This window comes from Numenius arquata, chromosome 5, assembly GCF_964106895.1.
Source record: "Numenius arquata chromosome 5, bNumArq3.hap1.1, whole genome shotgun sequence".
NCBI classification, from domain to species: Eukaryota; Metazoa; Chordata; class Aves; order Charadriiformes; family Scolopacidae; genus Numenius; species Numenius arquata.
This window is the reverse complement of record NC_133580.1, coordinates 34,457,628-34,473,615: the sequence shown is the minus strand read 5'-3', so window position 1 is coordinate 34,473,615 and position 15,988 is coordinate 34,457,628. Positions and strand designations below refer to the sequence as shown.

Here is a 15,988-nt window from a genome sequence, read left to right as displayed (position 1 = left end):
GCTAGGTACTTTTACAGGTACTACCTACGTACTCTTTATAACAGGCTAAATTAAGGCATGTGAAACTTCTCCTCCCTTTCTTTAAATAAAAAGCCAATGAAGTAATAGTGTTAAAGACTGTCAAGTGTCTGCTGCATATAAAGATGAGTTGTTTGCATGGTGATTCCAGTCATAGAACCATTTTGATGTACAAGCTACAAACAAAAAGCTAGCAGTGGAAGAGAATATATTTATCCAATTTTAAAGAATCACTTAGTGAGATGTTTCTATTGACCAATGGTGAAATACCTGCAGATAAAAAGTAGTTCTGGTGTGTCAATCGAATGATTATAGCTGTCACTGATTCAGCCGCAGCATGACCAGAGCCGAAGTCTCCCGGGTTTCCCTCCTGTCTTCACAAAGTGCTACTGTCATTTCCCTAAATAGATCAGAATTTTAAAATTATCTTTTTCTCTTTCTTCCACGCTCATGTGAGATGCTACGACATGATGAGAATGTAAAGCTGCCATTCCGAGCTTGAACACTCGCTATGGCTGGGTCAATATAGCATACCGGAGATTAATACCCCAGATAAGTTTAATATCTCAAATCTTCACAAAGGTGATGACATAAAAAGTAAACCAGCTTTCCATGTGCATGCTCGTGGGTGTAGCTAATGAAAAAAATAGTCTCAAAACCAACAAAGACATTGTACAAACACAGCCCTGCTTTACCTATTTTTCTCTCAGTCCAACTATCCATGTTTCCTCTTCATTATGAGCAGCAGTTTTGAAATAAATGTCAAAATCAAGTATCTGCTCCTAAGTATGTCATAGACAAAGGTTTTGATAAACACTGGGGCATGAACACGCTCATCCACACATCACATCAAGACCAGTGGGCAACTGCAAACTCATCACAACCTATTAGCTTGTCATGTCTCACACAAGGCATCGTTCCTGAGGTCAGAAATAGAAGCCTCCAAAGGAAGGTCGGTGCAGGCAAAAGGATACATGGCCTAATGAATTCCTAACCAAAAATCTATACCAATGCCCCAAAATTGCAGGAACCATGAATTTCATGGAAAAAAATTACCTTTCAAGAGGTATAGTTATAAAAATAAATTTATTATCTGTCAAGACTTAAAAAATCTGCCTCCCATCCCCATTCATCACAGTAGCATGACGCTTTGCATGTACTACAGAATTTATTTCTGTAATATTTGTCAGAAGGAAAGAAAATATTACAGCCGGAAAACTGAACTATCAAGTTATTAACTACTGTGCTCCAGGTCACACAGGAAATGTGAGACAGAAGCAAGAATTCAGCATCTCAGAACCAGTTCACTGCTGTAAGGGGAAAAATAAATCTTTCCTCCCTGAATGCTCAGAGAAGGACTTTTAGCTGAGGCTACTGGAGGAAAGCAGGGAGCCAAGGAGTGGCTTGTACCACCCAGGTGGGTTGGCACTCAGAAAAAGCAGTGGCTGTCCCAGCCACAGGCCAGAACCACAAATTCACCACTGCTTCAGCCCCAGCAGCCATTTCAAAGCCGTTCTGGCCCTTTAAAAACAGCAGGAGCTGAGGCTGATAAGCAGGGCTACAGACAGCTGTGTAGGTCACGCATTTCTCCCTAGCTCAGGCCAGAAGTAGTGGGTGAGCCCACCAGCAGCCGGAGAGTGCCACATATCAGGGCAGGAGGCCTTTGCACACCCGGTTAGCATCCCACAACAGGGAGCTTTCCCCAGAGGCGCCGGTCATGCTGCCCAAAGCAAGGCATACGTGAACAGGCACAGCAGCCATATGAGTCCCAATACAAATGCATGGGATCAATAATTGCCATACCAGTAGAAAAAGAAAGCTACCTGCAGCCCAGCAAGCACAGGACATCCCTCCACCATGACATGACAGCTCAGTGCTCCTGTAGCTAATTATTCCTACCAGCACTAGTAAGGCCAACCTTTCTTTCAATACAGGATATTGTTTTCCCTCTTCTAAAAATAACCCAAAATGCTTATGTCCCGTTCCTTTTTCCAAGCAGGTGATGCACCAGCACAGCGTGGGATAAGGGACTGCCATGGACTGCCAAAACAAATTTTATCAATGGCTTTACTTGCAAATATAGCTGTCATCCATTATAATGGTTTTTTTAAATCAGAGTTAGGTTGATGGTTGGACTAGATGACCTTAAAGGCCCCTTCCAACCTAGACAATTCTATGATTCTATAAGACTGCCACACCCCTAAACAAAATAAGGAGTTTAAGGCAAACCCATCAATTAATAAAAGGGGGGTGGGGGGATGTTACATGCATATCTGCTTGACACAGCTGTTGAGCTCCTTGAGTAACCACACAGCTGCAGGTGCTTCCCTAATTTTCTATCCTGGCCCCGCAGCTGGCAGCATCATCACTTGGCCTCACAGGGCGTGGAAGCTGGCAGCTCAGGTACAGCCTCTGCCGAGGTAGCGCGCAGGTTTGTTTTCACAGCCCCGTGAGTGCCTCGCATTACAGCCCACCGGGTGAGTGCTCTGCAGCTGGGTTCCCCCAGCGCCCAAGCTGTTTCAGCTACTTGCTTGCTCCGCTCCCCCCGCCCCCTTCATTTGACCCCCCAGCACTGGAGTCAGGGGAGGCTACAGAAAGCAGGAGGAGAAAGGGAGTGTTTATTTGAGGGCAAAGATGTCCCCCACCCTAACTGGAGTGTTCCCACCTGGCTGCCCATCAGGACAGCTAAGCTTTGTCTGCCTTTGCCCTCCTTGTGGGGCTGTGCCAGCATCATTGCTACACAGGGTACAGAATCCCAGTCCCCTGTGCTGGCACATGATTGTAGATGGGACATCACTGGAAAAAAATGTAGGAAGCCAGGAAGGTAGAAAGCAGCCCCTTCTGACTACACAGGCTTTCCCGCTAGCTCCCTAAGTACTGGATTTATTGTCAGCTGGATCAAAGCCCTGTCTGCAAACATCCAGGGGAACCAGCTTCATGAATGGAAAAATCCTTCTACATACAGGAAATTTCCCCAACCGAATCTAGCTTCTGTCACCACTCAAAGAAAGGCTCAGAGATGCCGCTTGTAAGGGCAAGGGTGCTTTACTTGACTGCAGAGGGACCCTCCTTTCCCACTCGGCACAGCCAGAGGTAGCCAGAAGATGCTGTAGCAAGCATTTCGCCTGGCAGCCTGGTACGAAGGCGATAAAAGTTAGATGACTGCTAGAAATTAAAAAAGCACAGCTGGGGAAAAAAAAAAAAAAAAGAAACAACCCTTCTCATGGGTTGTTTGTGTTACATTTGCCTTGCTCTGCCAGTCTAGCTCGTGTCCCTGTCAAGTGCCAGGAAAAATAAAAAGGGGGGAGTGGGCAGCTCTGTGAGTGCATTGTAGCCCTGCCACCGCTGGTAAGCTTGCCTTTCTCCCCCACTGGCCAGGGACATGCTTCTTCACACACACAGTGGGGAGGTCTTGTTTGGTTTTGAATATTCTCTGTATATGAATATTCACTGTGGACCACAGTAAGAGTAATCACAGCTGACCCATGTTGTTACTAATTAATTCTTTTGCTTACACACGGGGGAACGGGAGAAAGAAAGCAAATACTGTGAACAAAGCTAATAATGCGGTTACTTGCTACTCCTACTATCTGACACATTTTTAAAGAATAGTCTCTGCGGCATGACAGCGAACACAGCAAGAAATTGATCTAGTGTAACAGAAAAGCATGTTGCTTTCCGATATAGTGCTCAGGCAACACTGGAATGGTTTGTCTTGCTCTAACTTTTACAGTCTGTTCTGAATAATGTCTGCTGTTGATTGGGTCAGTTTTGTATCTCGGCAGATTTGGGAGCCTGCAGATGAAGTTTTCTTCCACCACCACCCCCCAGCAAAACAGAATTCCCTAAAACACTTTATATGATTAAAAAAAAATAAAATCCTGTCAGACTATCTATACAATACAGAACGTATAGTTAATATGAGACACAGGGAGCTTTGTTCCTCCTACATCAAGAGGAGATATAGGTAGAAGTAGAACTGATACACCTGGAAATCTGACTTTTGAAAAACATATTTATTGTGTTCAATAAATACCACCGTGATTTTCAGTTTTAAAGGCTTGCTGTAGCATTTGACAAACGTAGGCATATTCATATGTATATTAGGCCTGTTATATCAGTTGCTTGAGAAAGGAAAACTTATTTCCATAAATAGTTCTAGACACTCCGTAAATATTGACACATCCAAGCTGTCTTTCTAAAACTTACAGCCCCTGTGTTATTATTCATGGTATATAGTCATTTGCTGAAGTTAACATGGAGTAGAAACAGAAGTTAACCTGAAATACAAACACGAATTTCTGTTTCATAGGCTGAAACCACATAAGGAACTAGCAGGTGCGGTACTTTTGCATAGTCTACATTTTGCATACATCTTCATTTGTTGGCCCACGCTTCATCTTTCTGGGTGAATGGTGGCCACTTCCAAAAGCACGGCCAAAAAAGGGAGAAAAAATGGCAACCCCCCCCCTGCCGCCCTCCAATGTTAGCACTGGTTACTCTCCTACCAGCGTGGGAAGCCCCCAAACCCAGCAAACTGTTTCCTCGGTACACCACCTAGCTGGATTTTTTTTCCCTTATGGAGAGTTTCGCTTAAGTGTTTGGTGCAGCACTTCTGTTAATGACAAACAGGCTGAAGGGGCTCGATTTGTCCTTGTCTCTTCACCTGGCTTGAATTTACCGTTACCTAGCTATTTTGGGTACATCTTTTAGCTCCTCTAACCGTTGCGTTTACCGGTGGATGGCTTTACCCGCCGCCTCGCAGCGGTGAGCTGCGCTCCCCGTGGTGGGGGAGCCGGGGCACTTCAGCCTTTACCCTCGTCTCGGGGGAGGGGGGAAGGTGGGGAACCCAGGAGGGGGAAAGCAGCGGCGAAGGCACGGGGGAGGATTTTTGCGGCGGGGACCGGCCGCCCTGCCCGGCCCTGCCCGGCTGGTGGCGCTGCGGCACCGCCTCCGGCTCCCGCGCAGCGGCGGCGCCGGTCGGGGAACGCTCCGGCTCCCCGGGGCCGCGGAGGCGGGGGCGGCCCGGGGGCTCCTTCTCTCCGCGAAATGTTTCGGGGGCGCCGCCGTAGGCTTTTCGGCTCCCCTCCCTCACCGCCCGGGCAGGCGCTCGTCGTCCCCCCCGTCCTTTCCCCAGGGGGGAGCCGTTGAAGGGGAGAGATGTTGGGGGCGGCCGTTGAGGGGAGCAGCCGTTGGGGGTGAGGGGGGGGCAACCGATGAGGAGGGACGTTGGGGTGTGCTGTTGCGGGGGGGGGGGGGGGGGACAGCCGTTGGGAGGTGCCGTTGAGGAGGGAGAAGAAGCCGTTGGGGCGGGGAGCGCGGAGCCCAGCGCAGCCGCGGTGGTCCCGCGGCGGCCGGGGGAGCCCCATTTCCCGGGAGACGGGGCCGTCCGCGCCGCTATGCCGCCGGGATAATGGCGGGGGCCAGCGGCGTGTCACCTCTTGTGTGCGCTTTGCAAAGAGGAGCCCGGGCGTGGCGAATGGGACACAGACCGCCATTGTGCCGGCGACACTTTAATCGCCCACACCTACAATATTCAACCTGTTGCCGGCAGAGGGGCAGCCCCGGGGCGCACTCCCCACCCGAGGGGCTCGGGAGGGAGGACGGGGGGGGGACGGGTCGGTGGGTTTCGCCACCGTCTCATGAGGGTGAGGCTTTGTGGGGGGGGGCGCTTCTTTTGTTGCGTGGCCTGGGCTCTGCGAGCCCAAGTGGCAAATAGTGCCCAGCAAGCAGCAGTTCCACCAAAGCAGGTTCCCCCGAGCCGGGGGGACCCGTTTTGCTGGGAGAGGTAGGAGAGAAATGCCCCCGTGCCCATCCCAACAGGCTGTGGCAGGGCACAAGGGAACCCATGGAGATACCTGGCTTTTGTTTAGCAAAGCAACTCTTGCTGCATGTTCCTTATGTGCTGCCTTCCCGGCAAGACGTTATCTCCTTGCGCTCTCACCGGGATGCAAATGGACGCAGGACTGCAGCAAAAATTATTTCTAGCGGCAGGGGTGCAACAGTCCCACTGAAGCAAGAGGTGTGTGCGCTCACAAACGAGGAGAGTGGGATGGTCGTTACTCCTGCCATCCCTCCCGTCAAAGCCAAGCCACTGGGGTTCTCACAATGAACTCTTGTGTCACCCACACAGGGCACATCACATGGACTGAGAGAGCTATGCACCCAGGCTCGTGAAAACTGGGGGCTCCTGATGAAAGCTCTGAAGTGCCTGGCCTCAGCAGGCCCTCAGCTGTGTCTAGCCTCGTCTTCTGTCTCAACATAGCTCTTGCACGTTGCAGATGAACATTAGGCTTGACCCTGTGGGAATTCCTAAAACTTCTATAGAGTTCAAAAGGTCCTACTTGCCTAGAAAATAGAAGTTCTTACAAACTATACCAAGTCTCCCTCCAGCTCTGGAGCAATCAGATCTACTGCTTAGGGGTATGCCAGAGGTACGGATCTTGCCACAGGCAGGATTTTGCAAGCCTGCTGCCAGAGGAGAACCGCTTCCCATGAGCTACAGAAGTGCAGATGAGCATCGCTGTCTCTGAGCACAGCTGATGAGGACACAAGTCACAAGCAGTGCAAACAATGCTCTGCTGAAGCTGTCCGTTGTCCTATAGACTGGAAAGAGTTTTCTGCATGGCTTGGCATTGTGAGATGCCTCTAAAGCTTAAGCCTCTTAAATTGTTTACATTTTGGTCATACATAGGATTTGTTTAAAATCTTCCTGTGCTGGGGGATGTATGTGTGTCTTAACCCCCTGGGGGAAAAAAAAAAAAAAAAAAGAGAGTTGTTCTTGTTCTACTTCTTTAACAAGTATTTGAAAATTCTTAAGACAACCTAATTTACGAGGCAGGAGACCAGATCAAGATGCCTTCAGAGGGGTTTGTTTTCACAGCCTCTCACAGGGGTAGTTCCTGAAAGTTGCATTGGTGCTGTGTTGTGTTTCAAATTGTTTGTTCCTAGAAGCCCCCATGCTCTTTGCTCTCAGGGATTAAACAGGAGGATTTCCTATGGATGACAAGGTAGTATTTTCTTGGCTGACAAGTGTTTCTTTGGTGAGGAAATACTCTCTGTTCTGGGGACTTGATGTGAGGTGCTGATCAGCACGAGCCTGGGTGCATTCACTTGCTTTTCTCCTCTTAGAGGGACCTCTGTTCTCTGCATTATTTTGGCTTCTGTGGTTGTAAATATTTACTCTTTGCATTTTGGAGACCTTTTCTCCTCGGGTGACCTGCAAAGGTTCAAATTCCAGGCTGGCATTTCCACTACTAAGAAACCTCCTTCAGGCACACGGCTGCCTAATTGCCAAGAGCTTTGTGGGTGATGGATGTGAGAACGCTGTATCAAAGGCCCAGTACGATTGAAGCAAACTCATGCTCCCAGGTTACTGCTCTAGTAACACTGTGGTTGAGAGGCAACACAGGCTGTTTAAGATGTCAGATTTTTCCTTTTTTCCTCATGCTTACATTTCAACTGTTGTTTTTTCCCACTTGTCCACTGAGATATGTTACTACTGTGCCACAGAGAGTCTGCAAGCTAAATTTTTAGTTTATACTTCAAGCCTATGATTAGAACCTTTTCCCAGAGCAAACCTGTGTTACTATACTCTGTGCAATGGCTGAAGCGACAGTGAAAGATGTAATGATGTAGCGATCAGTTAAAAAAAAAAATAGTAATCTAGTACCAGCAATTCTACGTGCCTAGAAATCTGGAGTACTTAGACTCCCTGGGCTCTTGTGCAAGAGCCATTGAGAGCAAGTGGAGGTGACCAGACGTGATTTGAAGGGAATATATTGTCTCTGTGGATGGATGGATGTTAATTCTCCAATCTTAAAGCAGATGAAGTGTTGTTCTTATGCTGTAAAACTCTTGATGGCACTGGTCATTTTCTTGGTTAAGTGATTTATATCAGTAAAATGTATTAAGTAACAGCCTAATGAAAGCATGCTAGACAACACTTGCTTTTAAAGCACTTCCTAACATACAATGTCTTAAGCAGGAGACAGTTATTAGCATTCTGTTGCTGCTGATTTCAAGAGCAACTAAAATGATGGACCTGTGGGTGGTGAGTGTGAGCATATACAGGCCAAGCAGTATTGTTCCTGCTGCAAAGGGCAAACAAACTACACCTGGAATAACACCGCTATGAAAGAGATGAGGAGATCAAGGATGGGGAAGGTATAAAACCTCTGACACAAACAGGTGCCTTGGGTCTGATACTGGTGTTTCCATTGCGTTAAAGCAGTCTTGCACTGCAAGGAAAAGCTTCCAGTTCTGTGCAGGGTATAATTATTTTGAAGTCATTAACTCTCCTTCTTCTGAGGGCTTAGCTCTGGGATATACTTGGTAACGCAGATGCTAATTGAAGAGCTGCCTGCCTGAGCTATTGCAGCTCTCTGGGTAACAGTTACATTTGCGAGCAGTAACCAAGCAAATGCAGGTCTTTGAGGTCAGACTTCCCCAGCTTAGGGCAGGAGGAAACTGCTTGCCGCCTTCTAAACCAGATCCTCTGATCATCTAGGGTGGCAGCAGTACTTATCAGACCACAGCAACAGCCCTGCAAACCCTTGCGTGATGGTTCTCAATGGTTTGGATTTTGTTTTGTTTTTCTAGAGGTCTGTTGTTGAAAGTGTCACACAGCTGAGAAGTGTCTCAACTCTCAGAGACTTTGGTGGGACTGAAGCAATTTTAGTGGAAATTCCTTGTAAAAGGAAGAAAGTGTTTACAACAAAGTGACCAAAGGAAAATTGTTATTATTAGTGATGTTTCCTTGAATATGAAGTTTTTTATTTTTAAAATATGAGCATAAATTAAATTCTCAGTAAAAGCTACAGCCATTTTAATAAGGGGGCAAAGTGTATGTAGATATAAATTCTATATGTAAGATTTCCAAATATATTACAAAGCTGAATTCATTATGCTTTATAATGACCCCAGGAGGTAGGCAAGTATTGTTATAGCCATGCTTTGCATTTCTCTTGGAGGCAGTGGGAGTACTTGCGCTAGAATTAACTGTACACAACAGAAAGTGTCTGCAGAGTTAGGCACAAAGCACAGGTCTGCACTAGATCTTTACAGAAGTAAATGTCACCAAGAAAAGAGAATTAGTTTTATAGACCTTCAAAGAGTCAAAGCGAATGACATCAGGTGATTATAATGATCTGGCCAGGAATACTGCTCTGCAGAAATGAGGGCACATCTGCTTTAGCGGCAACGTGGTCCTGATGATTCATTCACGAGCGGAAAGAGAAGCAGGTGTCACAAGTGATGGGGTCCGTAGTGATGCCCCAGGTACCTGGGCTTTTGTGATCCTCGTGGTCATCACTTCTAATGTGTATTTAAAACACATTGGACAGTAAAGCATCAGGCACTGATCATAGGAGAAGTCTAAGAAAGACTTGTTGCTGGACCCTCCTCTGCTCACTTGCTCTGAATAATGTAAATATGAACATTTTGTTTGGGTGAATATTCTGATGATGCAGTAGATGAGACTGAAAATTATCAAGGCTATGCATCATCTTCATGTGTTCGTTGTAGCTCACTGTAGTAGCTTCTAGATGTGGTTTGCCACTCCAGGGCACAGGTCGGTCACCAGGTGGGCAGGAATCCCCCTTCCCTCCCCACGCTGGAGGCCTGGGCAGGTTGCGGGTGGGATTCAGTGGGGATTACCTGACCTCAGTAAGCAACACTCACAACTTTGTCTCTATCCACTCGTGCGTTTAACTGCCTGAAGACCAGATCACAAGCCAGGGGAGGCATGGAGAGGGTTCCCCCCTGCTTTTCGAAAGGAAGGGAGGAAGCAGGAGAATTTGTGGAGAAAGTGGGTCAAGGGAAGAGAAGGAATCAAATACTTCCTAAAGGGTGGAAGAGCAGCCGGCTGATCTTGAAATGGTATTGAATGAGCAATTAGACTATTGAGTAGAATTAAGCTGAGGGCTAACCCATGTGCTTTGTGCGCTTTAAAAATGTGTCTGGCTGTAATGACAGAGGAGGCTTTTTGCAAGTCTGTTCTCCCCCCTGCCTTTTGTAACTCATTTTCCTGTAACACTAATATGTGCCTGACCCCGAGTTGCTGCCTTGGCCCTTAACCAGACTTGGGGGGGATGGAGGAGCGGGGGGAAATCTGCATAAAGATACGGGGATAAGTTCAGTTTGTTTTCCTCTGAAAGCTTTGACACTTTCTTAGAGAGAACAGATTCATTTTCAAGGCTTCCTACATTCCTGCTATTGTACAGTAAGTGTTTCAGACCGGTGTGCCTGTGTTTCCGACTCCCGTGAAGTTCCCTTTGCGGCAGGGCGTGCCTCGAACCGCTTCAAAAGAACCAACTTCTACAAAAGAAAAAAAGAAACTCAAGTAGGCTTGAACATACAAAGAGAGGGAGAAAGGGAAGAGAAAAGGGCTGGGCAGTGTTGAATACAAAATGAGTTCAGCCAGCCCCAGGAGTTCTTCATCACTTACATTTATCTTATTCTGGGAGAGCAGAGCTAAACCCAGCACTGACATAAACCACCCTTTGCCTTTGACTTTGAGTGCATGTGCGCGCACAGCGGATATGGGCATACCCAGAGCAATGGCTTTCAATGAAATATTTTTCCCCCTCTGAGTGGTGGTATTGGTGGGGAAAATGGCTTTTTGTGTGTGCCCTTTCAAAGGCAAACTATTGAGTGAGTCTCAAATGCCTCCAGTTTCAAAACGCGCTCACAAAACACAGGCTTGAAAAATAAGCTGCTGGTAGTGTTTCTCATCCTAGCTGAGGGTCTGAGGAACGTGGCAGGGTGTTAGGCTGGCCTCCCCTGTGCTCCATAACTTCACTGTGGTCCTGCTAGGGGAAGCCACCCAGCCCTGGCCCTTCTGGAAGCATGGGGTACCCAGAGCCCCTCCTGGCCACCAGTCACCCCATATCCTCACAGGATGCTGATAGGATGCAGCTCCCCAGGGGCTTGGGCTGATGGCCTTGAAAAGCAGGTGGTCCGTGGGCTGGAGGATTGGGCCTGCTGTCAGGGAGCAATAGGGAAGCCCCATGGCCCAGTGGCAGGGAACGAGGTGTTTCAGGCTTCAATACCGCACTGCCACTGCTCTCCCCGTGCCCAGGAGCTTGCTTGGCTTCTGGAAATGCGTGTCAGCGGCTCCTGCTTGGCAAAGCTCCCACTCACCTCCCAGCCTTGGCCCATGGTCTTCACACAGAGCAGCTCGCAGCCGCGGCGCTCGGAATGGAGATTCGCAGTCTTTAACCCCGGGGAGGAGAGTACAGTGGGGTTCCTCACAGGGCAAGCTCGTACCACCGGCAGCCAGTGAGGGAACAGGCAGCGAAAAGCAGGAGGGTTGGGTATTCAGCTGGCAAACAGTGCCGTTCAGCACGGTGGAGAGAGGATTTTTTATTTTTTTAACTGATAAAAGCATCTATGTGTGTGCAGTAATACAATAGGAGCCTGTAAAAGTTGCCGCCCGATACAAACAGATGGCCTGCCAACTTCACGGATAATATCCAGAAACAAGGAATAAACTTCTGCTCCTTTTTACCAAGTAGACATTTTCATTTTGATCAGAAATTGACGACTTGTTTAGTGGGGAAAAAAATAAAATTGAAAAAAAAATCCAGCACCTTTGCCTTTGAAACATAATTGCAAGCAGAAAAAAAATCAGCCAAATCTTGCCTCGGTTTCTTTTCAAAAAAGGTAAACCATCAGCGTCCCGTTTGCTCAAAACCCTCCAGTTGTTTGTGGAAGGTGGGCCCCAGGCGCCTAATAAACTAATAAGGTTGCTCATTTTATGTCACCGCCGCATGGCTTTGAGCCGCTGCGCTCCCTCGCTCCCTCCTTGGCTTGCGAGTTATTCACGTCTGAAAAAACATATCTACCTCATACTGTGCCCATCACTTTGTTCTCAACACGCCTATTCACACGAGTAAACCTCCGCTTTTCCTCCCGGGGCGGGCGGCAGCGGCGGGAGGGGAAGGGAGGCCGCTCGGAAGGAGAGCGGAGCTGCCTGCGCGGAGTTACCTCGGCCGCCGCCACCTTCGGGGAGCCATTGTGGGCTCCACAAAAGCCCTGCCTCGCTGGGAACCGGGACCCCGCCGGAAAAAAAAAAAAAAAAAAAAAAAGCGGCAGCCCCTTGTGCGATGCACATGGGCCGTCCCGGCTGCGGGCGTCGCCGTTCCGCACCCACCGGACCCCCGCCCGAGTTTCCCCGCCTGTCCCCCGGGGTAACGGCCTGCAGTCGCGCGCAGCTCCGCAGCCAAACCCCCGCCGGGCCGCGCAGCGCCGCGCTTACGGCCCGCCCGCGGGGGCGCCCGGCGGCAGCGTCCCGGGGCCGGTAGCGCTCCCGACCGCGGCCTCGAGCAGCGTCGTCGCGGCCGGAACGAGGGCCGGCCGGACCGACGGCCGCCCGCCGCGGGGAGGCAGTGCGCCGTGACCGCCGAGGCGGGCATTTACCGAAGCCGGAGGGGTTGGCCCGGCGGGGTTCGGCCGGGGATGTTTCCCTGGGCGGGCGGGACGGAGCGTGCACAGCGGTGGCAGAGCGGGGAGGGCCGAGTGCCGGTACCCGCTGCCGGCGGGGCCGCTGCCCGGTGCGGGCCGTCGCGCTCTCAGGGCGCTCCTCCTTCCCTCCCCCCCCCGCACCGCCCCGCACCGCCGCGCCCGGGGCGGCCGCCAGGCGCGCGCCTCCCCGGGCGGGCCGAGACCGCGCGTGCCGCCGGCTCCCCCCTCACCCCCGCCATCCCCAGCCTCCGCTCCCCCGCGCCGCGCGCCGGGCGGGCCGCGCCCCGCGCGCCATTGGCTCCCCGCACGCGCCGGGCCCCTGCGCCCGCGCGCCATTGGCCGCGCCGACACGCGACCGGCGCGAGTGGAGGGCGGGGGGTGGGAGGGGTGGGGCGCGAGGGAGGGGAAGGGAGGGGGAGTCGGGGGGGACCCCGGCGCGTGCCGCTCCTTAAAGGGGGGCGCGGCGCCCAGCCGACACCGGAGACGTCGGGCCGCCACGCGCGAGGCGGGCGGGCGCGCCGCGAGCCGGGCCCTGCCCTTACCCCTCCCGCCCCATGGGCGCGCGGCGCCCGCCGCGAGAGCCATGAGCCTGTCGCGCGCCGGCTGGGCGGAGGGCGCGCGGGAGCCGGCGGCGGGCGCGGAGTCCGGCGGCGGGTGCGGGTTCGGTCCGGGCTGGCTCGGGGTGTGCTGCGCCGGCCGCCTGCCCGCCGCCTCGCCCCGCTACCTGCTGCCCACCGAGGAGGAGGAGGCGGCGGCGGAGGGCGGAGCGGGGAGCGGGGCGCGGGGCGCGGGAGCGGGCGGCGGGCGGCCGCGGGGCGGCGGTTCCGGGGGTCCCGGGCTGCGGTCGCAGGTGAGCGGCGTGCAGAAGCAGCGGCGGCTGGCGGCCAACGCGCGGGAGCGGCGGCGGATGCACGGGCTGAACCACGCCTTCGACCAGCTGCGGAACGTCATCCCCTCCTTCAACAACGACAAGAAGCTCTCCAAGTACGAGACGCTGCAGATGGCGCAGATCTACATCAGCGCCCTGGCCGAGCTGCTCCACAGCCCCGCCGCGACCCCCGACGGCCCCGGCAAGGCCGAGCACCGCGGGGCTCCCTTCGAGACTCCCTGCGCCGCCGGGGCCGGGCCGCCGCCGGGGCCGCCGCCGCCGGGGCCGCCGGCGCCGCCGAGAGCCTCCCCCCCCGGGCACGGCAGGACTCGCTTCCCCCCGCCGCCGGCGGCCGCGGGGGGTTACTCGGTGCAGCTCGACCCGCTGCACTTCCCCTCCTTTGCGGAGGGCGCCCTGATGGGACAGAGAGCCCCTTCCCCCGCCCTCCTCATGCCGCAGCCCGGGCCGCCGCCGCAGGAAAGGAGCAAAACGTCGCCCCGGTCCCACAGGAGCGACGGGGAGTTCTCGCCCCGCTCCCACTACAGCGACTCGGACGAGGCCAGCTAGGGCGGGGGCGCCGTCCCCAGCACATCCCCCAGCGGGGCCGCGGCCGCCCCTCGGAGCACGGACTCCGCCGCCGGGAGCGCAGCCGGCCGCGGTGCCGCCTCCGACGGCATGGGCTCCTCGGCGTGGCTTTGAAATCCGCCCCCCTCTTCCCCCACCCCCGGGCAGCTCCTCCGTTTGGCCGGGGGGATGGCTGTTAGCGAGTGACTGTACCCGCCCTATCTGTCAGGGTTGGTTGTGGTTGGTTTTTTTTTGTTTTGTTTTGGTTTTTTTTTAACTTTTAGTTACCACTTTTAAAGTTTCTTTTGCCTAGAAGTCGTTGTCGTTCCCTCCTGCCAACACGCCACCTTGCAGCGCGGGGCCCGGCTTGCAGATGATGGACAAGGGGGAGAAAACCCGGCCCCGCTGCCGCTACCCGGCGGGCGGGCGGGGGGGGGAGACCTCCGGCGCCCTCCCCACCCGGGCACGCACCCGCGCTGACACCCGCGTCTTCCGAGACACCGATCCTGCCCTGGGTCGTATTGCTGTGGAAACACACACACACACAGACACACATACAGAAAGAAAAAAAAAAAAAAGATACTTAAATAGCGCACCGTCTTGTCCTGTAAATAGCGGAGAAAAGGTGGATTTCCCTCAGCGCAACGTGTCGGCGTCTTTTGGGGGGAAACTTGGCGCAAGCACTTTATCAGCGGCTGGAGACGCGGTTTCAAGAGGAAAACTACGAACTAACTGCCAATTGGAGACCAATATTTAATTAAGCCACTTAATCCTAACGCTCTCTTAAAAACGAAAACAGTTTTGTTGTGTCAAACTTTTATGTCCGTTTTATTTTGCTTTTGTGGTAATAGGAAACGTATTTATTATGGAGTGTTTGCTACTATTTCTGCTTCTCTTTTTTTTTTTAAGAAAAAAACAAAAACAAAAACACTTTTCTACGACGAGAATCGTTTATTTTAATTTTAGCAAAGCCAGCTGCCATTGTTATATGTATTTTAATTTAAAAAAAAAAAAAAAAAAACAACAAATTTGAGATCAAATAAACGTGGGGAAAAAAAAAAAATCCAAAATCAGCCTGAAAGCGCGGTCGGGTTTAGCTTTTCTCCTTGCTGGCCCGGGGCGGGGGTGGTGTTAAAACCCGGCACCGGCGGGTGAGCGGGGCAGCCCCCGGCGGCGGTGCAGGGGTCCCCGCAGAAGGTCGGGACGGCGCAGAGCCCGGGGGCGGGAGAGCTCTGTGCCCCGCGCGGAGTGGGGCTGCCCCCGCTGCCTGCGCCGCCGGGATCGGGACCCATCGCCGTCCGTGAGTCGGGGCAACTGCAACAAGTGCAGGGTGAGGGGCTTGTCCCGGCAGGGGACATGGTCCCCTTCTTTCCCCCTTCCCCTCCACCCCCCCACGTACTCCTGGTCGGGGACACGAGCGGGTCCCCCCACAGAGCCCCGTCTGTCTCGGGGGGAGGAGGGGAAGAAGATGTAAGTGAAAAGGGCTGGGAGCGAGCGGGGAAAGCCGGCGGGGGTCTGGGGACAAGCGAGGAGCGCTTGTGTCCCCTGGGCTCGGGTTAAATCCCGGGAGGTGTGCGGGGGCTGAGGCTTTGCCCAGCCTGCCCGCGGCACCAGACCCGGGCTAAACCGGAGCCGTGCCGGTGCCGGGGTCCCGCCGGGTTCAGCAGGTGACTCCCGGGGGGGGTCCGAGGGGCCATCAGCTCACCAGGCGCGGCCGGGAGCGAGTATCCCCGGCGGCGGCGGGGCCCGTGAGAGCGTCGCTTTCCCGGCAGAAACAGGGCACCTGCCCCCCCCGGTAACCCCGGGCGGCCGCCGTGCCCTGCCCTGCCCGCCGCGAACACCCGCGGCCGCCGCCCCGTACCTGCCGAGGCGGGGTACGGTCCCGCAGGGTGAAAAGTTCATCGGTAGGGTCATTTCCCTTCCTAAAAAATGCCAGCTTTTCCGGGGTGGGTCACCTTTGGTTTACGGCATTTATTTCTGGGCTCTAGGAGCCGGTCTCGCTTCTTGGTGAGCACGCGTGGGCTCCCAGCACGGGAGTGATGCGGGGGAGCAAAATATCACCAATTTAGGAGG

General features: G+C 53.1%; 1 protein-coding gene across 1 annotated transcript; it reads left to right on the top strand.

The window, feature by feature from the left end:
- The first annotated feature begins 13,066 nt into the window (after window positions 1–13,066).
- Window positions 13,067–13,918, top strand: ATOH1 (atonal bHLH transcription factor 1). Its single transcript, XM_074148185.1, has one exon. It carries the CDS (start codon window positions 13,067–13,069, stop codon window positions 13,916–13,918), a length of 852 nt encoding a protein of 283 aa, XP_074004286.1.
- The last annotated feature ends 2,070 nt before the right edge of the window (window positions 13,919–15,988 follow it).